This window comes from Cataglyphis hispanica, chromosome 12 (genome assembly GCF_021464435.1).
Source record: "Cataglyphis hispanica isolate Lineage 1 chromosome 12, ULB_Chis1_1.0, whole genome shotgun sequence".
In the NCBI taxonomy this organism is placed as follows: domain Eukaryota; kingdom Metazoa; phylum Arthropoda; class Insecta; order Hymenoptera; family Formicidae; genus Cataglyphis; species Cataglyphis hispanica.
Window position 1 is genome coordinate 7347165 of NC_065965.1, and position 24216 is coordinate 7371380.

Here is a 24216-nt window from a genome sequence, read left to right on the forward strand (position 1 = left end):
TCGTCGCGCGCGGCCGTAGTGGGTAGCGCTCTCGCAGCCGTCTGCGATGAGTTTAGTTTTGAAAACAAGGGGCCGATCGTCGCTCGCGCCGTGCTACGTCGCCGCCGTCGTCGTCGTCGCCGTCGTCGCCGCCGCGTGTAGACGGAAGTGCTCGGTCGCAAGCGCGGACGTGGATTAAAACGCGCCGCCGTTGAAAGTCGTGTGTACAGTTTTTATACGATCCTTCACGTTCAGCCCTTTATTCGTGCAGACATCCGTCCATCCCGTTCCTTTCTCTCTCTCTCTCTCTTTCTATCTATCTCTATCTGTGTATCTTTCCTCTCCCTCAGCCGACCTTAAACGACTCCTACGCTTCTGGCGTGCTCTCTTTCCGTTGTTGGGCGAAACGTAACCGATAAAAAAGAATGGACGCCCTTCGAGAGCAGGTAATGATCAATCAGTTTGTATTGGCCGCAGGCTGTGCCAGGGAACAGGCCAAGCAGTTGCTGCAAGCGGCACATTGGCAGTTCGAGGTAAGGAAACGGCAGGTTGGAGAAGGCGAGGGGGCTACGAGAAAGAGAAAAACAAAGAATGAAAAGAGAGAGAGAGAGAGAGAGTGAGTGAGTGAGTGAGTGAGTGAGTGAGTTTCTTGTGCGCCCTTTCCGATATACATGTTCCGATGTATATGTTAATGTGTAAAGCGTGCGGAGTACGTGTACGTGACAGGCTATGCTCCTGTCTCTGTGTACACCGCTACGTAAACAAAGCGACGAAAATGGCCGATCACCGCTGGTTATCGCTGCTCGCGCGACGTTTCGCCGAGGACGTTGTTGCGGGAATTCGCACACTACTGTGTCGATCGATTTGTTTTTCTGAGCACGCGATTATGTTGTCATCGATATCTTTATCATCGTTCTCGCAAAGCGTCAATGAACGCGCGACTCGCTCTGTTTCGCTCTGCTTCGCTTCATTCATAAAAATATTGCACGATGTTACGCGATTTGACACTACGCGATTTTCGTACGCGATATCGTAAATTTGAATAAAACGAATATGATATTGTAAGAAGATTGTAAAATTCGTATACATAATTTTTTGCTCGCATCGCGTTGCGTTTTTATCTGATAATGGCTCTACAGTCGCCGTAAACGTAATATATTATTGAACAACACGAATGTAAATAGTGCCTCGCGTTTTCAGATCGTCCGTTTATAAATACCGGTTTTAAAATCCCCTACTTAAGAAGACCCGTTTTCCATAATTATCCAAAAGAGAATGCGTTAAAATTTATTTTCCCGATACATGTATGTTAAATCGAAAATTGATCTCTGCTAATTATATCATTTTACTTTGAGATTACGGTAGGACAGTTTGTTTTCATTCGCTATATAATGACTGCACTGCACTGCATCCTGCATCGTCGATTTTGTCATTGCGCACTAGGATTATATACCGTCGTTGCTGATTCATCAGCAATATACTCATATGTCATTTCCTTGTATTTTTTTTTGATATACGGTATGGTATAGTATCGGTATTGAGTATCGGCCGAGTATTATGTCATAGACGCCGGGAAATTTATTTAGTCGCGATTTATCTCGAATTTCAGTCTTTTTAAAATAAAACTCGAATTCTTCCCACTTTAAGACTTGTTGTTGTCGTCTTGTCATTCATGCGCGAGGTACACAATGGCAACTTAATCATCGGACGAAAGAGATCGATAGTCGCTATTCACATTGAATTACGCAGTACATTTTTTTAGGCGAGCGTTCTGTTATAAGATGTATGTACACATTAATTATACAATGTCCATACAACCGGAAGAAAGAAAGAGAGAATCCTATACGCGATAGAAACCAGAAATTGCTGTAATTTCAGCGAATTATTTGAATCTTGAGAGGCTCGCGTGACTCGTACTTATTCGTGACGATAGAATTGTTATAAATATTGATGTAAATTTCATTTTTTCCATATTTATGGATAAAGAATTAAACTTGTCAAAATTTTGCCAATTTTAAATCTATGATTAAAACTCGAATTAAAACACGATTAATTTTTTTCATAAAATTTTAATGGGGCTTCTTTTGATTTAACTTAATTGATTACTAGATTATCAAAAAATATCTGTTGCTTTATCGAGATTATTTTTTTAACATAAGGATATAAGTGATTTTCAACGTGTTATTTAAAGGTTACATGAAAGGAAAAAAGATAAGATTAGAAATGACAAAATGTAGTTTGAAATTTTGCTGTAATCAATTCCATCTTAGTTGAATTAATCGTAATTAAATTAATCGGAGTTTTCGGTCAAAGATATTTAAAATGTTAAATTATTGTGATACGTTAGAACGTAATGAATTTTCATTCATTCTGAGAATACGATGAAAGGTGAGGAAAAACATCGTCACACTGATTATAAATATGTATAATGCCCTTTTTTTTTTCAGAAATAAGGCAAAATGTGCGCGAAAAACCGATTGTTTATTATTAAATTATTATAACAAAGATTATTATTAAAATTTATGATTGTTTATTTTTAAGATTATTAAACCATCAAGGATCATGCGTAAGATTAATGATTCCTTATCTTGTGATCTTATCTTTTCGTAATCTTATTTTTTTAAAGTTTAGATATACGATATGATTATGTAATCGAAAACATAATGAGAGCAAAACTCTGCACGATTGTATATATGTTCATTATTATTATTACTATGAGTATTTATGAAAGAATGAGAAAAAGAGAAAGAGAGAGAGAGAGAGAGAGAGAGAGAGAGAGAAATAACATTACACACACTAATGCGTGTTAATGCATCATCGTGATTAGAGTTTAGCGCGAGGAATCTTTCTATGTGCTTTGCGACCACAATGTAAACAATGCGGCAACGTATATTTATACACACGCAAGGAACGCGCGTCTCATCTCATCTCGTCTCGTCTTGTCTCCTCGTGTCCGTGTCAATTCGATGTAACGTGATATACAGGGTGTCCCCATATTGTATCACGTTTTATCTTGAAAGATATAACATGATAACGTGATAACAATACAAAGGATTACTACTATTGTTACTTTCAGATGTCGGTAAATATTTATAATATTTTTCAATCATCAATTCTATATTTCTTTATAGTTTAAAATCACTTTCTCGCGTAATGATATATCGTATATTAAATTTATACCGTAATTATACTAATTTCAATTCACGCCACCGCGGACGCAAAGCGGCGATTATAAAATATGTAGATAACATGCGCGAAAATGTTACAGCGAATTTTCTCCATTCGAAAACTTTCTCCGCTCGAGCGTTAAAGCGGAACCACACTATATATTTGAACTTGAGATTATTTTATCCATTTGTTTTTTTTATTTATTCGATTAAAGCCCATCGTCGGTTAAATAAACGAACCGTAGGAATAAACAATACAAATATTTCTAAACTTTATATAATTGCAATGCTGAAAGCAGTTTTTAGAAAAACAAAAAAGCTAGCTATTTTAAGAGAGTTTTTTCTTCCAAAGAAGAATATCAGTTTTCCAAACAAATATTATTAAACAAAATATGAGTACCATAATTATTATGGTTTATTTTTTAGTATTGTTATTAATGTTTGCTGAAATGAGATTAAAATCGCTAGTTTAACTTATTCAATTAGTCTTATTTTCCTAGCTCACGTTATTCCCACGTTTTGTTAAATATAAATTATGTAATAAATCCATTTCGATGTAATATTCTTGTTCTCTCCTTGTTCTAAGAATCCGAAGGGGATTACTTTTGTTTCGTTTTTTTTTTTTTCTTTTTTACACACTTGCAAAGATGTCAATAAACACAGCTGAAAATAACAGATATAGCAGATACAGTGAACATCCCCACCTATGCAGCTTTTATATTTCCCTTTCGCTGCCACAGCGTTCTGACCGAAATATGAAACGCGTTTCTTGCCACGCTGGCCTATTACATTCTTATGCTAATGTCTTCGATATATCAGACTATCGAGTATCACCGGCGTTTTAATTAAACACCGGTTGGTTGAATGTCATGGTATATTGCGTGACGCATTCTCCTTATAACAGACATTAAACTAGTTTTCTTCTGCCTTAAATCATGAGCACAATATTTTACTCTAGCAATATTACATTCATTTAATTGTTAAAATTATTATTTAATTTTATATTGCGTGTACGTGCGTGTGTCTTTTTTATGTTGCTAGATGTATAAAATGATAGAACAAAGTTTGTTTAGAGATAATTATCATTACATTAATAATAATTGATAATTGACGTAGCGTTGAGACGATCATCGTGTTACGTAATTGTTATCTGCAATAATCAGATGGCTCTTGGACAGAGTGCGATGGTATGGATATCCGATATCGGCCGCGAGCGCAAGGATCGGATATCGATATTATAAAACATCGGACGATACTGGCGAAGCAGCTTACGATTACGAGATTGTAACGGTAGTTTAATGACAGAGAGACACAGAAATTATACATGTAACATAGATTTCTTATTTGGTCAGATTATATCGTTCTCTCGCTATTCCTAATCATAGAGATGACTATATAACGATCTCTCTTGCCTTCGATCAAGAACGACGCGCTAAAATTAGAGACGCAAAGATATTCTAATCTTTATGTCAATATATTTTACTGTTGAATAACGATAGATAAGTCTAATGCTGGAATAAGGAATAGAGAAGAGCAATACCAAAGAGAGGAATACTATAAAAAGAATTCTATGAATTGAACTTTTAGATATTATAAATAAATTTTATTTTTTCATGAGTTTGATTTTAAAACAAATATTATTTTGACAGAGACGTAATTCCAACTTAAATCGATAATTTTTATTAAAAACAAAAAATCGATGAAAATAGTTTTCGATTTCAAATTAGCTTACTTAGACAGACCAAATTCCGATTAGCAAAAGATTAGTCGCGTGTTAACAAAAACACAATATATAGTCTTTTTATTTTAAGATATTATATCTAATCGATATAAATCATAAATCGATCGTGCTTTTTGCTGTTGCAGACCGCTCTCAGTATTTTTTTCCAAGAGGCGGCGATACCCTCCTGCGCACAGGGAGCCGGCACCCACTTTGGCCAAGTAAGTCCCTCAGCATCATCGTTTACTTGTGGCGTGACTGACGAAAAGCATGTAAGGCGGTAACCATGTTCTATATCTGTGCAATCAATGAGTTCTATTTCCGCGTCGGCGAGTCGCGTCGTCTTCGGTGCTTTGCTTCGTCTCCTTGTCTTCCTTTAGAATGGATATATGTATGTAGAAACACAAACACACAACTCTCAAATAAGGACTTCTGAGGAACAGTCTTTTGTGCAAAGATTATATTCTTGTAACACGCGAAATTACACTAAAGTAATACAGATCGAAAAATATTATTGCGTTTTATCTCCATGTAGGTCATAGAAACAAGTCGGATATTTTTATACGCTTTATCACTTATGATTCTTATCATTGATTCAGAGTTTGCTTTTATTTCGAGTTGACATACATATATATCTCGATACAACGACATAATATTATGTAAAATAATATTGATTTTGACTGTGATTACATCATATCGTTAAAGAAGACCCACTCTAAATTATTCAAAGGTTTCACCTACAACGTTTAGCCACTTATTTTAGAATCACATCTCATATATATATATATATATATTATTCAAACACATGGGAATTATTTATCCTTGAGAGAAAGTATTTTGTTTGCCTGTTTGCTTACCAATTTCCGGACAAGATCCAATTACAGCGAATTCGATAGACCGGTCTCTTTGAACGATCGAGTTTCCTTTTTTTTTTCTCCTTTTCTTTTCTGGGACAGTTCCACGTAATCTGACGTAACGCGATTACGCGTTAAAAAATATTCGTAGACTCGGATAGAGTGAATCGCGTGGGCCGGCTGGGTATGTTCTCATCTTATTGATTATTCAAAAGTAGGTTCGCACAACGAGCGACGAAAGATCAGAGTCGGGGTAAGGGGAAAGGGGAAGGCGGACTCCGAAATGATAAATACATCGGGCGGGCCACCGATTCACAAAACGCGTTTCTTCCTCCTCTCGTCGCGTCATCCTAATGTGCATAAACATAGGGAGAAAATCGATTGTAGCGCGTGTCTGACCTTCACGGGGTGACTGACGTCCCTTCCGCCGACTATTTATGTCGCTTTCTGATTAATTACCTACTCTGTCTTTCTCTCTCTCTCTCTCTCTCTCTCTCTCTCTCTCTCTATCTCTTCCTCATGAGCGTCTTTTGTCTTTGTTCTGCATAATTTTATTTTTATTGTGCAAGGTCGCCGTATATATAACGGTGATGATAGATTTGAAATGTATAAAAGAAAAAAGAGAGAGAGACTATCTTATATATATATATATATATATATATATATATATATATATATATTATATTTTATCTTTGGCTTGTCATCTGCAGCCAAAACGGCACGGCATAGAGTCTTCTGGGTAGATTTCTATCGTTGGCTCTTTGGCTTGCGAATGCACGATTTGATATATATTGTAGTTTATTCTGGTAACCTGGCTCTCAAGATTCGCGTGATCTGCCATTTATTTTTTCCTCGTGCTCTCTTTTCTCTATAAGGTTCAATGCTCTATACAGAGTGTTCACTAATAAATGCAAGGCAAAAATTCTTGTAAGAAATTGAAATAATATTTCTAAAATTGATACGTAAATGTATGTGGCTGTCGAGATATGAACAATCGATATAAAAATTTTAATCACGCTTTAATTGCGCTCAAAAAATGCAAAAATATAATAAAATAATAAAAATCGAAGTTTTCGATTTTATAAATCGCGAAATAGCGTAATTATTTGTTGATTGAACTTGAGAATGAATCGTGTTAGCTTCCAAAGAAAATAAACTTTCTGTTTACCAAATATATCCATTTTATCTAATGCACTGTATATATTACTACGACATTTGGCAAAGTTATTCTGAACTTGTTATATTCTTTTTCCTTCGTTTTTGGATAGATTTATAATATCAAATCACGAAAAGCAGAAAAATGAGTCAAATTTCATCTCGTATTTTATATCCTCAGAATATATAATATTAACATGGAATAATTGGATTGGGATTTAACTTTCAAGTCTTCTAAAAATTATCAGCAAGAAAATTACACGTATTGACAAAATACCGAATAAAAAAAAATTACAATACCAAGATTGATGATTTTAACGGTATTAATGAAAAAAATATTAATGACACATAATAATAAAAATATTTCCCGAGAAGTTTTTAAATAATCGATGTTAATAAAGAAATCGTGGAGATCCGATTAAGCGAACTAATTATAAAGATAGCACACAGAAAGATATCAAGATCATCGACTTCTTTATTTAGCTCGTGATATCAAATTCAAACGATGATGGTGATATGATCTCGAGACAAGACACAAAGGAGAACCGCTGTCGACAAACAGTCGCTAGTGGTAGGTGTAGTTACTATTCTCGGTCGGCACATTCCGATAAGTTGTGTGCCAAATCTCGATTCGCAAGACTGGATGGACATACACTGCCTCCAGATGCGCGCAGCTCTTTTATTTTTTTATTAGTACATCTGCCCTTTAATCGATTCCACAGACTTATCGTCTATGAATCTCGCACACTGCTTTCGTAATCTACTCAGTTCTAAAGGAATAAAAGTATTCCACTAATTATATAAAAGTGAGAATATAGCTCTGTACATATTTAATTTTGCATTTTGTTTTTGTTTTTTTTTCCAAGTGTTATCTAATTCAAATATATTAATCTAAAATTCAGATCTGAAAAATATTGGAAAAATCTGTATAGAAAAATTTTAAATATTTATTTACAAATAAGAATAATCTTTGCAAATGTGACAACCGTGAGTAGAATTAAAAAAAAAAAAAAAGCGGAAATTACACAAACTGCAAGATTGAGAATCTGCGGTTTTCCAAGAATCGAACGAGTGAAGGAACATACGCCATATACTTAACCCTTTCACTTTTCATTTTTCTTGTAAAATAATAATTGAATCGCAAAAATGCAATAGTAGAAATGCAAAAATTGCTTCTAGCAAAAAATAGAAGCGAAATCGTTTATTCATTTTATAATGAGATATAGAGAGCACCAAAGCGTTACCTACATTTCATATGAATAATCCTTTGTAGTATTTTATTACTCAATTTAAGTATAGTTCGAGCTGAGGCTTTCGAAATATGTGCTTTTAACATTTAGTTTAACGAGGCATTTGACAGATTCTAACTTCTTCAATAAAATATTGAAAACATGAAAGCAACAAGATCAACTTTATTGAAAGAGCGTGAATGGCGAGAGTGTAGCGAGCGCTTATTTAATAGCCGCTTATCGGCCGCGGATTATCATCACGGTTGGTGGTCGTTGCCTACATTACACGTGTGGCCCTTGTATTCTTTGATCACTGCACCCGTCTACCTGCCTATTCAACGTCTGACGTCACATACAGTAGTCGAAAGTTCAACGAACTCATTGTTAGCTAATTATCTTTCACAGACCTGATAATTTTCTGTCACTTTGTTGGGTCTAATCTTTTCGGTCCAAAGTACGCACAACCTCATTTTATTTTTCTATACCGTTTTGTATTTTTCTCAATAAATATGTTTTACAATTTGAAATATTATTTAATTAAAAAAAGAAAGGCGTTTGATATGTGCATCGCTTATAAAATTTGGGAATAGTTTATTGCTTTTTGAGAAATTTTTAAATTAATATATATATTATATAATATAGATAACATAAAAGAATAAAATAATACAATAAGAGAAAAAAAGAGATTACTTTATCTAATTATAAAGATTTAATAAAAGTAAACTTTTATCGAAACTTTCAAGTATTTTCTTTTTCATTTCTCTTTTTAGTTTTTTTAAGAGAATTTAATATTTTTTTTTTTTAAACCAAAGTGCATCAAATTTATTATTTTACATTGCAAATTGATTTATATCGTTACACTCTACGAAAAAAATCAAAAAGTTATTTGTTTAATTGCCAGTACAATTAAATATTATTCTCATAGTACAATTAAACTTTTCGATTTTGAAGATGGAAAGTGCAATTTTGTAAATTAAATTTCTGTCAATTCATCTTAATCTAGTTACTTTTCACAGAAGAATATAAAGAAAGATTATTCTTTTATATTTGCAGATAACACCATGCAACACGCCAGCTACTCCACCGAATTTCCCGGATGCGCTGCTGGCGTTCTCCAAAATGTCAGCTGGTGAAAAAACTCCATCAGGTAAGAACTGTCGATTATAGCAGCATTATATGTAGCTTTAATAATTATTAAATATATATATATATATAATATAATACTCCAATTATATAATTGTTGTAAAAGACGGACAATCAATTTTGTGACATACCGTTTTCTTCATTGTGTATATATATTTTTTTTTTTTTTTTTCCGCAAAAATCGGTAAGATGTCAGGATAGATTATATGTTATATTGTATTTTGCGATTGGAAAGAAAAAACACCGTGTGATACAAAATAATTTATGGTATATGTATATTCTACAGTATTACTTTATTATTTATAAATGCCTATACCGGTATTTGTTACAGGCATGTCCCCGAACCAGAACGGATTACAGACAAACTCGGCATCGGGTGTCATGCAGCATCATGCCGTCAGCGGTCGGTGTAGCGCATCGGGCAATGTGACGCAGCAACAGACGCAGCCGCAGCAGACGCAATTTGGCTTGGGCGAGCCGCAGAGATAAGAGTGACTGTGCTAGTCGCGAGCGCGAAATGTCACGTAGATGACGCGCGATAACGTTTCCGGAGCGCGAGTGATGTTCCGAGCATGGAACGAGAGAATCGAGAAACGGTTGGAACACATGGGGAAGAGAAAAATTCATTTTTTCCGAGAAGAAACGCGTCCTTCCCGAAAGAGAGAGGGGGAGAATGAAACTACAGGGAAAAATATCTTTATTGGATTGGAACCGGATTATGTGCTATTGAATTGTTACGTTATCCGCGCACAATAATAGCAATGTGTGATGCGATATGTGTGCATGTGTATGTGTGTATTATATCTGTGTAATGTGCGAGTGAGTATCGATTTTCTCAACGACACCCATTCACGTCATTTATCACGGGATGATACGCATCTCTATTGCTTGGTTCTTTTTCCGGCTTCTCCGAGAGATCACATCTAGTTTAAAATGCGTTGAAGAATCTGACTACATATATATATATGTATACACACACATACATGAAAAGGTGAAGAAGAAAAGGTGAAAATTACACCGTAGGATTTTCTTCTCTTTTCTCTGACATGCCGGGACCATACTGTAGGTCCGAAATGGTCAAAAAGACATTGATAACAATCCTGAATCACATTGTAAGAATAGCTCTCCCGCTCCGAAATCCAACTTCCTATCCCTATATACTATAAACAGTGGCTGTTTCTTTAGAATTCACCGTACACCACCGTTAGACTAGGCAACGAATTTTCGCTATCACTTCCACGTCACAGTACAAAAAAAAAAAACTGCGAGAGTTTCTTCGGTTCTCGTCTTGAAAAATCTTTGTCGCGCACTTTTTCGCGAAAAATGATGAGAAACCACATATTTTCAACATGATGAAAGATAAGGATGCACCGAAGATATTCATTTTTGAATCGTGGAACTCGGCTAGTTTATAATCCTTTTACTGTTCTCCTAAAATAGAATAATGCTTACAGTTATTCACGCGAACGCCCATATTCTGTTTCCATAAGCATACTGATATTTCGATGGTATAAATATACCAAGCTAATTAAGTATAATAAACGAAGATTTACCGTGTAAAAACTTGTAAAAAAGGATATCCCGAATTGTGTGTATCGTTGATTTTACATATATTAATTAATTACAAGTAAAAAGTAATTAAAATAAAATTAATAGAGTATAATAGCTCGAATAATTGACGCGTCAATAATAATATACCTGGTGTCTTTTTTTCAGTCCATTTTTGCTGTCATGATAAGTGGTAAAGAATTCTCGAGTCGATTATTATGTCGGCTGAACGTGTGAATACAGAACTAGAAAATATTTGATTTTTATGCAACACTAAACTTCACAATGTTTACAAATGCTCTTGTCTGGCAGCTCTCTGGCAATACGATTTTACCTGATATCATAGTTGTATATCGATATTCCCGGAATATATCGAATTCTATATCGGTCATTATATTTCTCGTAACATGGATGGATAAGCATCCATATTATAGATATATATTTGTTTCCATTAAGATTCTATTTATTCTTTGTAGTAGCAATTTTATATAGTTTCTTTCTTTTTTATAGCTTTTTAGAAATCTCTTTCCAATTAAAATGATAATAGAGAATTCTTTATTCTTTATAATTGATTTTTTTATATATAACTGACGGCAAAGTTCTTTACGAATGCAATATTTGATTTTTTTATTTGTAAACGTAATAGTGATGTCGATGAAAAAAAATGACAAAGAATCCAAGTTTAACTGGATGATTTAATTTTCAATCATGCGATCGAAATTCGAATATCCAGGCGTCGAATATATAGCTTTATCTCTGTGAATGCGCGTTTATGTAAATAATAGTAGATATTAGTTGTAAGAAGAAAAGAGAATTTTGTGAGTATGGCGAAATATTTTTTCCAATAAGGTACACGCTTTAATACCTTCCTTATATTTGTGTAATATGTGTAGGCTGTATTTAAGATAACACACTGTCGACGAGAATGAAAATGTTTTACTATGTTGAAATTATAATTATTGTTTATTTGACTATTACAAGGACAAATAATGGTCGTGTAAATAATTTTGGAGAATTAAATAAAATATGAATATTGGTGCTTTCTTAGCTTCGTGGTTTAGTTTCACTAATACCTTTGTACTTTTGAATTTGAGAGCGAAAGCAGCCCCTTTTAAATTATATTACAAAAGAATTATATACATTTTAACAATATGATGCAAGTGTATATAAATATAATTGGAAGTTTACTTACCCACGCGCGACAAATTAGAATTATTAATTTATATTACGTAGCAATAAGATGTATTTAAAACTGGTAACTATATCGGTATCACTTATACTGTCAATACTTCTCGAGTATTTGATCACTGTATAAAATGTTATAGCGAGCGTGCTATGCTTTGCGCTCACATTTTCGCGATATAAATAAAAAGTATATATGTACAGCGGTTACGTAATTATTGCGTATAAAATTGCGTATCTTAAATCTTAAATCACATTTATTCCGGTGATATTTCGACACTTCTACCTAAACCCGACCATCTGTCCGGTACAGGCAGAAAGTAACGATGCATCGCGGCGATGAATCTAGCGCGATATTCCTCCGGTGATATTATCGTTGGTAATTTGCCCTGACCTCCCAGAATGCCAGATTTCTTCACCATAGTCTCCAGTTTTTTATCCCAAGTAAATGTTCTTATATAATCTATTGATTAGAAGAGATAACAATAATGTATATAAGATGAATATCTTCGATCAGAGAAAGAGAGGATGAAAATATATAGAATCGTGCTTACCTATTATACCGAGCACGAGCTCGTCAGAACTTGGCTCTAAGCCTACTAATAACGAATAATCCATTACAGAATTGTCCGCTAAAAACTTGGTGTCCTGTTCGATGGCTCGGTTTAATACCGCCTTAGAGTGTGATCTGATATACAGAGGAGAGTCGCAACTCACTAAAACGTGAAACGCGTTTAATATTTTATGCAACAATTCATCTATTTGTAAATAGTCGGAGAAAAGAAAGAAATACATACTATTCAATAGATTCTCGTCCAGCAAAACCAGTTCACCCTCGTGGCACGTGTCATCTGGATTCACTAATCGATTCCGCACGGATCCCTTTAAATCGAACTTATCGGTGATAACACGATTGTAAAATAGATTCTCCATCACCAACACGCTGGTACGAAGTGCCGCATTAGTTGTGTTGTTCTTAAACGACACCCTGTACACGCCGACAATCTTGCCCAGCAAGGTTGGTTGTTTCGTTTGTTGACACTTTTCCATGTAAGCGAAATAGTTGGGCGCGAAATCGAGAAAGATTTGCATCTCGAGTCGAGACATTTCCTTTATGATGAATCTATCGTCTTTAAAAAAAAAAAAAAAAAATATTAGTAAAAAATGCACTACATGGAACATATTTAAAAAAAAAAATGTATATATCAACGAAGAGTATATAAAAATTTCATGGACATATGTACAAAGTCGACCTCGGTAATTAAATATTCAATAAAGTAATTAAAGTGATAATCAATCACCTCTACTTTTGCAAAAGGCACTGCCGCTCTTTCCGCCTCTCGCAGCCCACTGTACACTTCGGCTGAGGCTTCTTGTAAAGCCATCTTCGCCGTAGGGCAGAACGTTGTCTCTCAAAGCGGCGAATTGCGCGGCAAAATATATTCTGCAGAAGAAGTTGGTCGTGGCGTCGTTGAACTGCACCTCGATGTAGTTCTGTTGCTTTATCGCCTTCTTATCGTCGTCGACATCGATGGAACCGACAGTGCCACTAGACGATTCCGCGCTCAACACGTTCTTGTCAGATTCGACGGGACTACTGGCCGGATTGGGACTATTACCGCGGAAGAAAGATAATACGGATGGTCGCTTGAATTCGCCCGATTGCGCAAGATCGAGCGAACTATCCCTGCCTTCTGGAAACTTACGTTTGCTCAATGGACTAGGATTGAAGTCCGAACCTTTTGCCGCACGCAATAATTCTTGCAACGCATGCTTATAGTCGTGTGAGTCCAGGGCATACGCAATTATGGACGAAAGCTCGGATTCGTAGACCACTATAGGTACCACCGATCTGCAATACACAAGTGCGAATTATTATTAAGTTATAGATTGTGCGACGCGCAATAAAGACAACGCGAGATTTAAATCGAATTCAAATTACCCGAGCGGCAACAGGTAGTGCTCCAAAGGTCCCAGTGGATTCGGTATTGTGTGATTCACAGAAGCGGATGGCAACAATTGAGACAAGATTGTCTTCTTTTTCTTTTTTTTATCGGTCATATCGTCAGAAGAAAGTGGAAAAACATCGGAATGCGATCTCTGATGCATCTTGGGCGATGCATCTTGAATGGTAATGATTTCATCGGGATTATTGGCAGATTCCAAGAGCTCGTTATCAGAATTCTCGATCAATTCGGACGTTTGAAAGTCGCTCTGTACTGCCGCGATTGCGTCGATGGCGTTATAATCGGCCGACATGGGACTCGAGTCTTCTATCTGCGACTCCGACGCGGTATCCTCAGTTATGTATCCATCTGTGTCGATTATACTGTTGCTGCCAGTCGTCATCGATCGATCGGTAAATCGGCGCGGTCGTTCATCTTTTTTTTTGACCAACATCTCTGACAGTTTATTGTTCCACGTAAACACGGCCTCCGAGATGAGTCGTTTGAGAATTACAATGCCATCCTCGATCCTAAACATTAATGCCTGTACTTGCTTTTCGGACACCTTACCTTCGAGTTTCTTATTCTCTAGTGTCGGCGAAGTTAACTTGAGCTGAATCTCCTCGATCTTGTTTTTGAAATATTGTTGATCCTTGATCAACTGCTGCTTGGCGAGGTTCATGCTCTCCAAGTCTGTCTGCAAGCTCATCAATTTTTCTCTAATCGCCGAGAACACATCATCACCCTTTAAAGCCACGCTCTTCATCTCCTCAATCACGTTGGCGTGTTGCTTCGGATCGTAGATAATGTTGATCAGTGGCGGTGGCAGTGAAATCTCCCACTGCGAGATCTTAGTGTATTTGAATACGGCCAGCATGTTTTTGCGCGTAAAGTACTGATAGTGATCATAATGTAAGGAATGTTGACACGCATCTGTGCCATCGCGTTTTGTATAGATGCCGCCATAGAAGCGTAACTCGAGATATTTGGCGAATGACAAGCACCATGTGTCGCCCGACATCGGTACCACCGGCGATACACTCTTACATTTTACACATTTGCTCCACATCAGGATCTGATGATCAGCATTCTCCTGTACAAATGGTTCGGAACTCATCTCGCTGAGACTGATGTGTAAGCAGCCACCGTCGTGCGCGAATCGTCTGACATGTTGAGCGATTTGTGCACGGCAAGCCTGCGCCGGGCATTTGTATTCCGTCGTCAGGCAATAACGCTCCAAGAAACGACCGAGCGCGATATCGTTTTGACCGTACATCATCATATTTACGACCCAGGGATTCACACAGAACGCCGGAGTATCATTGCCAGTATGCGAAAAACTGCAAAATAGCACGGAAAGACGTTGATGACTGGCTGGGTCTAGACAATCCGGCCACGAAGGGATCTGCTGCTCGTTGTTCTCGGTCGATATTATTGATGACTGATGTTTATCCAGCACGTTGTATGTCGGATAAAGTCTGCTTCCGCATGCGCGAAAGTTTGCTAAGAGTCTCTGTACTTCGCGATTATCGACATCAGTAGTCAGGCGCGTCTGAACGAATGGATGATATGACTTTAACTTGATACTGTTTGCCCGTTCTCGATTCTCGGATGCGAGTTGTTCGTTCACGCTGTTCGCTCGGATGTCTTTGACTTTGTCGAGAAATTGTGCCGAGTAATAAATCTCCCGTGGAAAGAAACTCCTCAGTACACAATTTCTGCCGAGTTCGGTTTCTAGATAAGGTATAGAAAACTTTAGATACGGTGATACGCTCAGGACGGTGTCCTCGAGCGCTTTCTTAAATTTGTTGAATAATGGAAAATCGGCAACACTCAGACGCTGACCATTCGGACTATTACGGTTAAACGCGTCTTCGTCATCCTCATTTAAATACTGATGCAACGGATCGCTTCGATCGCTTATGGATTCCCCATAAATGCGTTTCTCTTCGGAAGATATTTTGTCCTTTGACTTTGTTTTGTCGACAAGTTCTTCGGTCTTTTGCTCGACACATTTTATCTCCTTGCTTGCGGTCATGAAATTATTATGTTCCTCCGTTTCATCGGAAACAAAATCCAAAGTATTGTTCTCCGACTTATCATTGTTACATAAATTTATCGTATCATTCTCACAAGATGCTGGTACTTTCGAATCGTTTAAAGATGGTTTTAATTTCGTCTTAAATAATTTTAATGTGTCATAAGGATCAGAATCTTCCGATAGCATCGAGGATACTTCCTTCAGAGAATCGACGCTTAAAATATTATCAGAGAAATGAAGATTTTCATTCTTTACAGATATATTTGAATTGTGCGTCTTGGTATTCCGTACACTTTGTTCATCGTTGAGTGTATCTTCGTAATCTTGGTTCATTTTTGACAATCTCTTTGTATCGGTTGTATGCGTATATTCATCGATAACGTGATTTTCGAGTTTCTCAAGTTCCTCCCCATTTGAGGAATCTCTTTGCAATGTTTCATCCAGGAATGAATTATTCTTGGGCGACGGCGGTTTAGCGAACTCGTCCATGAGAAATGACTTTTCGAGGCGCCACGAGTAAGCCGCAAAAATCATCATTGATGTAACGTTTTTCACTTTCTTCAATTCGGTCTGCGAGCCGCCTCGCAATAAAATCGTCGCGCCCAAATGCGGATTTGCGCAGCCTTCGAAATACATCAGCGTCTTGATGCCTCCTAAAAATTAAAATTGCAAAATTAATTGCAAAATTCTCTCATTCTGGAACTATCAAATTAATGAAAAATTTTAAGCGTGGCGTATAACAGTTTCTTAATTAAACTTTTCTTCTTGTTATTTGCTATATTTTATAATTTTTCATCAACTTGACATAGAAAAAATTTTTTATCGATTATATATATTTTATTTACTTTGCTCATCTGGAAAATTTCTTAAATAGAACTTCTTGCACGTGCCAAGCATATATCTCGCACTTATGTGCGCGTCTATAGTATTTACAATACTAGCACCTGTGCATCGTGCTACTCTTTTGAGTACGCTAAGTTTTACATTGAGAACCAATGTCACTCCGCATTCCCTCAGCCTGTCCTGAGCTAATCTAGCTACAGAACGATGTACGAGTACTACGTCTGGACCCAGGGCGGTAATTCTCGCCACAGTATGTCCCAAATACTCGCTCTCCTAACAAGTTTTGTGTTGAAGAAATTAAAATATCATAGAGTGGCATTTTTAAGCGAATAAATATCAAAAAAGTAAACATCAATTAAAGATAATAAGAATTACAAAAAAATTACAAAGACTAATTAAAAAAATGTGATAAAAATTTGTCATGTACCTGCAACATTACAGGCTCCAAGCTTATCAACTTGCCCTCCACACGCTGATACATTAAACCGCATTGCAATAATAAGATCTTTGGATGTGCAATCATGGCATTCATACAACGATGAGCGACATTCTTACTGCAAATCACACCAGATACAATATTACAATCGTCCCTGCTACCACCGGGACATTTTTTGAACTGTACATATTGTCGAATATCTAAATTATCAGCATCATGATTCAAATCTGGTCGGACATGGTCGATTATCTGATGCGCGATGGACAAAATCGTATTTGACCACGTTTGTGACAAGCCTTCCTTGCTAAGGAGTTGCTTAATAAGAGAATCTTCGTGCGCTTTATATGCGGCCCTAAGATCAACAAATATGTTTCTTTTCTTACTTTCTTTTTAATATTATTATTATAAAATTAATTATTATTAATATCAAATATTAAATATACTCCAAAGAACTTACGTTAAACATTCATACGCGCTTAATTCGCCGAAGGCAGTTCTCAGATTAGTCGCTCTGTGCCATCCATTTTTCTCTTTGAACTCGTGCACTTGAAGCGTATCGCTTAACAGATCGTCACATATCTTGTGATTACAATCGTGCAATTTAAGATTGATCTCTTTCTGTTCGATTATTCCATCGCTACTGTCCACGGAAATCGCAGTCAAATCCTCCGAGGTTGGTCTTTTTAATGTGACGGTTGATGCTTCGAGATTTAAATCCAGGTAAAAACTCGAACTGGATGATGGCAAACGACAGAAAGTTTGTGACTGCGAGCAGTTTGGTTTCGTCTCACTTTCGGAATCTATATAAAACGAGTCAGCTGTCGTTAAATAATTGTTGGTCTCATCATAAAAAAATCTTAGTTTGTTGCATTACCGGTAGTTGAATCATGCTGAGGAATAGTTTTTACCCATGCTGGTTCTTGCGCATCGCATGCTGTCCGTTTTTCCGTTAATAAATCTATACTTTGTAAGGAAGACAACTCTACCGGTTTGAATATGACTGCCGAATCGCTAAATACGTTATCACCAACGACCGACTCGATGAAACCCGCTTCTAACAATGCTTGGCCTATCGTAGTCGCTTGCACGCTATATAAAAAAGAAAGTCATAATCGTAATTTGAATATATTGTAGCGCTTTAGCAATTTAATATTGTGGATATGTACCGAGTGGCTGTCTTATTCTGTGCTATCATCCAATTCACCAATTCGCTTGCTAGAAAACAATTGTAATAACTTTTCAATCGAATTCTATGAGTTTGCAATTGAATAGCTTGACTAGACCGAAATAATTCTTCCCAAATCATCCTTAAAGAGGCCGAATTTTGCAACACGAGTGAGCGTTCGTGTGACGTTAAATAACTGTTACCCGATCTGTAACAAACGAGACAGAGTGCGAGAGATAAATTCAATGATAAAAAATTAATATATTTAATCATATATCTAATTAATTTTTACCGTTTCATCGCGTAATTCTCCTCCATATATCCTATACTTGGCTTCCGACATATCGATGTTTCGTCGCCCATTGATTCGTTAGTGTGCTTTCGAGTTAACACTGGTGAATCGTTTCCATACTTTACTTGAAGATCTTCTTGCAACGCTTTTAAATCCGCTGATAAATCGCTTCTCATGTCCGATGATTGAAGATAAGAAAGAACGACTTTGCAACAATACGTACAAACTCTGAGATCCCCTTAGTACGAGAAAAACATATAGACGTAAAGATAAATGTACATATATATATATATATATATATATATATATATATATATATATATATATATTTATATGGATATACTGGAGATATTTGTATTTTTCTATACCAGTGCATCCCATAATTTTCCCTGGTATTTGATCGGAGCAACATTTGGAGCAGAAAATTTGTCCGCACACGCGACAATGGTGTCTTCTTCGAAACGTCGTAAATCTTTCACCACATTCGTAGCACTGTTTACTTACGCTATCTGGCATCCAATAACTCCTCAATTGAGAATCTTTATATGAACGTAAATTCTATAAAGTAATATACAAAATTTTTATTACAAGAAATTTTAATTATACAAAAATAATATAAAGTAATATAAAAAATTTTTAAATTCAATAACTTACATTACTTTTTAATGCCACAATATTACTAATACGCTTCAAAATATTTGGTAAACTGCGGCCTTCACTAGCTAATGAAAAATTTATCATACTAGTACTATCATCATCAGGGGTTTGTTCTGTACTCTCTGATTGTTTCCAAGAATCAGAATCGGAGGAATTATGTTCATCATTGTTAGAAGATACCATGGAATCATTCACGTTTGGCGAATCTAAACATGCAATATATAATATGCAATATATAATAATCAAAGTAAAAAACGATATTGAAAGTACAAATTGTTCAACAAAAGTACAAATTGTTGGTCTGATTTCTAGATCATTACTGGATTTCTCTAAGAAGACAAGCTAAAGTACTACATTTTGTATTATATCTTATTCATTCTGACAATCAATAATTATATTTCCTCATTATTATAATGGTAATCAAACATTGAAAGCAGGGTATCTAATTATAAATATAAATATAAATATTATTTTTCTAATAATTATAAAGAAAAATGGTTTATATAGTAACGTAATAATATAATTAAAAATATCTAGCCGGATACTTACTTTTGGTAAAGTTGAAGAATTTGGAAAAAAGCGACGCTACAACAGGTTGGCTCTCTTCGGGACTCAACGGAGCGAACTCCGTGAGCTTCGACGGCGAATTCATATTCTTGTTCATTCTCGTTGATACTATCTTCTTACATGCATCCTGAAGACTCGTAAAACTCTCTCCGATATCTAAGGTCACCTCCTAATCACACTCACTCTTCTCGTTGATCCTTGGTTCTGCCGACATAGATACAACGATGTACATATATATACACACATTGTACATACGTCAACGCATGGCACTTTTGACAGATGATCAGATCAGATCAGATGATCGCGACCGTTGCGACCACTATGGTTCATTCTCAAAATCTTTAGATACTTTAGAATCTTGATAGATGACGCCACCGATATCAAAAAGTTCATACATTTCAGTTATGCATTTTATTTTCATTATCGTTCTTTCCTTTTAGCAGAGTGCAACTAAAATCATTATGCGTGATAATGCATTAGAATTAATAAAATTATCGCACTGATCGTAAGTTTGATGACAACAGATTTTTGTAAGCTATCAATTGTTCGTAAAATTCTAATTTCTGATTAAGAGTGGCCAATAAATTTATAGCTGACGGAATAATTGTAATTCAAAGGAACGCTAATATTATTCAATAAAATAAATTTTTATTTCAATACAGTATTATTCTTATTCGATTAGAATTATCTCTTTTATTTATGATGAACGAAACTTTACTGCTCCTGTTATCAATAATTAATCGTAGGTTAGTCCAATTCGGCATTCACTCCGACACTATCCTGCTTACCATCCTTGTCTGCCAACCTTGCCTGCCATCCTTGGGCACACCAATCTTCGCAGCTGCGCAGGTGTATCGCCCCAGGCACATTCTTATCAGCATCTCCGAAGAGCCAGTCGCGCTACCAGAAGGAAGGTTTGACGCTTCGCTCGCTCCTTTATATCTTACCTTAATTGTTATCCGTTCCTCGTGGATGCCGTCCAGAGACGAATCCCCCTGATCTTGTTATCACTTCGCTTTCTTCGAAGGACGATTGTTGGACAATAAAACGATGCGATGGGCGAGGGAAAAAGCGAGCATTCCGGCAAAAGGTAACGTTTCATGCAGCTTCTCGAAATCAGACGATCGAAGAATACACACGCCGCACTGTTTAATTAACTCTGTTTATTTTAAGTTCACGCGTCAGATAATTGTTTATCACTGCTTGCTCATTATCTTTTTTCCCTGCAAAAATTTAGGAACTTAAAATGAAAATACTATTTTATAGAAAATAATGCAATGCATCTCTCTGCCAATATTATTTTTTACTTCAACTACTTTTCTTCTTTTTTCTTTTTGTAAATGATTATTACGTAAATTATTTATGTGAGAAACAATCCATGATTTAAATGAATCTTTCGTAAAAATCATCACTTTTATCATTTTCACTATTTTTCCTGAAACTCTTTTAATTCTTTTCTGTATTAAAAGACAACACATCATCTATAAAAAAAATGACTTGTATTTATTACACTTGTTAAATAATTATATATGTATATATATATATATATATATATATATATATATATATATATTTTTTTTTAATTCAGTTTTTCATATTCTTGATTTTTTATTTTAAAGATATGGATTATTCAATTGCTGCAACTTAATATTGGAATTAATAAAAATTCACAATATGCAAATATATAGCATCATATGAGCTGAAATTTATGTCCCATTAGCATGTTTTAAAATGCATATTCAAAAGATTCAGATATTTTTTATGTTTGCTATATATATATATATATATATATATATATATGTATATATCATGGAATTTTTGTAATTACGTGATTGCTGCTAAATCGATATTGAAAAGAAATTCTTTGCGAATATCAATATTAATTTAATTTCCCATTTGGCGCGCGCGATACTTTCAAAAAATATAATCTTCTTTAATTTGAGATAAGTGGCAAGCGTATTTATCGCGTTCGTGCTTTCAAGTAAATGATCATCTCGCCTGAAAAGCCGTTTAATCCCATTTACTGCGATCGTTAGTCACGCCTACCCAATAATATAACAGCTCATCGATAAATACGTCGATACCGTTTACCACATTAATTTCCCAAAGCAATCAGAGATAGTAATCAAGTACAAAAATGGTATATCCAAGACTTTTCATACTTTGTTGATGAATTCTATTTTACGAAAAATCTATCTAACAAGATTTTGCGTTTCTGTATTTCTTTTAATAATAAAATATTAATTGCATTAGAATAAATAAGAAGCTATAATTAAAAGCCAATAAAATATGTTATTTTGTAATATTAAGAGATATATATGAGAGATAGATAAGAGAGAGGTCTGTGTACGCATATTAAAATTAATATATTAAATTAAGTATTTAATTCGAATAGTATATGTCATTGCACATGTTTCTAATTACAGCTCGTCGATTAAAAAAAAAACTCAGACTTTTGGTGGCCACGGCCTGGATTCCTTTTATTAAGGAAGCTCGCGTGCAAGCACCGGTGGCGGCTCTGTAAAATGCGTTTAGATTGAATCACGCACTAAGACCGCAGAACAACTGACCGGTTGGCGATATGCCGTATCGCGAGTTCGTCGGTGCGTGCGAATCACATGGCGCGGACATTAATTTAGCCGCGCATACAAATTTGTCGTGTGGTGGAGGATAATAGGGTCGTAGTTAAAATCGGGGCCATTGGATCGAATGAAACCTCGATATTATAAATCGACCGAAAATAAATCGGCGGGCGAACTAGACAAAAAAAATCTATGCGACTTGTGCTAAGAAAAATCACGCCGAATGAAACTGATAACATTATCAAAAATCTTTGTATAAAGTAAGATAAAACAATGAGCGAAGACAAAAATTGGCAGCGGTGGGATTCGAACCCACGCCTCCGAAGAGACTGGTGCCTTAAACCAGCGCCTTAGACCGCTCGGCCACGCTACCATATGCATGTTCATCTCTCTCATCCTGACATGCAAGATTTTGCTATTAATTACAGGATTATTCTCTGATTTTTAAGTAACATCTAATTTTATCTTTTTTTACACACACATACTTTATACATATATATGCATATGTAATTTTTAAAATATTTTTTAAAATAGAATTTTAGAACAAAATAATATTATAGTTATCTCATTATTAATTTGGTTTCTCATATGCCATTAAAAATGGCATATGAGAAACCAAATTAAAATAATTATATATATATATATATATATATATATATATATATATATATCACATTTTTCTTTCAATTAAATGCATTTATATAATAATTTTGTATTTTCTTTTCTCAGCTTAATCATATTTTATCTTAAATAACAGTTTTTTCATTTATCAAGATTTATTTTTTTTGGTCGCAAAGAAAACTACAATATTTTGGAGACATCTCATGGATATCATATTCGTTTTCGACGTAATTCATGAAGGCTGACGTGCGCGCGAGCCATTAGGCCAGGATGAGATTTATTTTTCAAGCTGCGCGGTTTGCAGATCGATTCGTCGCATTTGGAAGAGCCGTTGTAATGGCATGTACAGCACTTTCGTACCACTCTCTTCCTGTTCCTCGTCCTACCTCCGTACCTCCTCGCTACTCCAGCTACTCGGCCCACCCTTTTACATCCCTCTAATTCGCGTTCCTAATACCTGCTGGTTCTTTATCATCTTCAGTGAGCTCGAGTCATCCATCCATATCACATCGTAAACTATCTATTTATTCTACATATTCGTGGATATGATAATTCAAATTAGCAAAGTTTAATATAATTAAAAAATTTTTTATATAACATTTAGCAAAAATATGTAATTCTTTCTTTCAAAGAGTGAAATACAATATGTGAAGCAGAATAAAATTAATTAAATAAAAACTGACAGATCTAAAAAATAAAATCTAAAAAATGTTTAATATCACTTAATTGGTATAATTAAAATTACGATTAGGCAAAGATCCTCCTCTCGCGGTGTCGGCAAGCCATCCTCGGATCTCGAGATAACGCATGGTAAAGGCAAGGAGAAAAAGGGACGTAAGAGCAAGACTAAGGAGAGATGGCCATTTCTCGAAGGATTGACAGTCGACGAGTTGGCTCGTTATCGGAGGAGGCGCGTGCAGGATCGGCCGAAGGACAATCTTCAATCATATCCGGAATCAGCGGTCCAACAAGATCCTGCATCTGAGTATCGCCGCGCCTTTGGTGCAAATATCGAGGAATTTTCTAAGGTATTTATATATACAGTGTTTTTAAAATGTATATCAAAATAATTTATACATATTTAAAAAA

The 24216-nt window shown here is 35.6% G+C and overlaps 3 protein-coding genes and 1 non-coding gene across 6 annotated transcripts in view; 2 read left to right on the forward strand and 2 right to left on the reverse strand.

The window, feature by feature from the left end:
- LOC126853789 (UBA-like domain-containing protein 2) lies at positions 1–11842 on the forward strand. Of its 2 annotated transcripts, XM_050599859.1 has the most exons (4): positions 9–512; positions 5013–5087; positions 9158–9251; positions 9579–11842. In XM_050599859.1, the coding sequence occupies exons 1-4, from the start codon at positions 405–407 to the stop codon at positions 9734–9736; spliced, it is 435 nt and encodes a 144-aa protein (XP_050455816.1). In that variant the 5' UTR covers positions 9–404; the 3' UTR covers positions 9737–11842. The 2 variants fall into 2 exon arrangements, with proteins under 2 accessions (XP_050455817.1, XP_050455816.1); XM_050599860.1 differs by lacking the exon at positions 5013–5087 and having other exon boundaries at positions 1–512.
- On the reverse strand, positions 11740–21007 carry LOC126853755 (1-phosphatidylinositol 3-phosphate 5-kinase). Of its 2 annotated transcripts, none has more exons than XM_050599800.1 (15): positions 20872–21007; positions 19907–20128; positions 19355–19563; positions 19069–19258; positions 18701–18938; positions 18410–18616; positions 18118–18332; positions 17701–18043; positions 17235–17595; positions 16810–17080; positions 13920–16617; positions 13279–13829; positions 12775–13107; positions 12532–12693; positions 11740–12440 (listed from the first exon to the last, which is right to left on the reverse strand). In XM_050599800.1, the coding sequence occupies exons 2-15, from the start codon at positions 20019–20021 to the stop codon at positions 12235–12237; spliced, it is 6099 nt and encodes a 2032-aa protein (XP_050455757.1). In that variant the 5' UTR covers positions 20022–20128; positions 20872–21007; the 3' UTR covers positions 11740–12234. The 2 variants fall into 2 exon arrangements, with proteins under 2 accessions (XP_050455757.1, XP_050455756.1); XM_050599799.1 differs by lacking the exon at positions 20872–21007 and adding an exon at positions 20713–20845.
- LOC126853761 (uncharacterized) overlaps positions 20867–24216 on the forward strand; it is a 7887-nt gene continuing 4537 nt past the window's right edge. The window contains exons 1-2 of the mRNA XM_050599813.1: positions 20867–21014; positions 23879–24155. Coding sequence (XP_050455770.1) covers positions 20980–21014; positions 23879–24155 — 312 coding nt within the window. The 5' untranslated portion in view covers positions 20867–20979. The remainder of the gene's footprint in view (positions 21015–23878; positions 24156–24216) is intronic.
- Trnal-aag (transfer RNA leucine (anticodon AAG)) lies at positions 22798–22879 on the reverse strand. The gene has a single exon. It is a non-coding gene; the product is annotated as a tRNA-Leu (tRNA).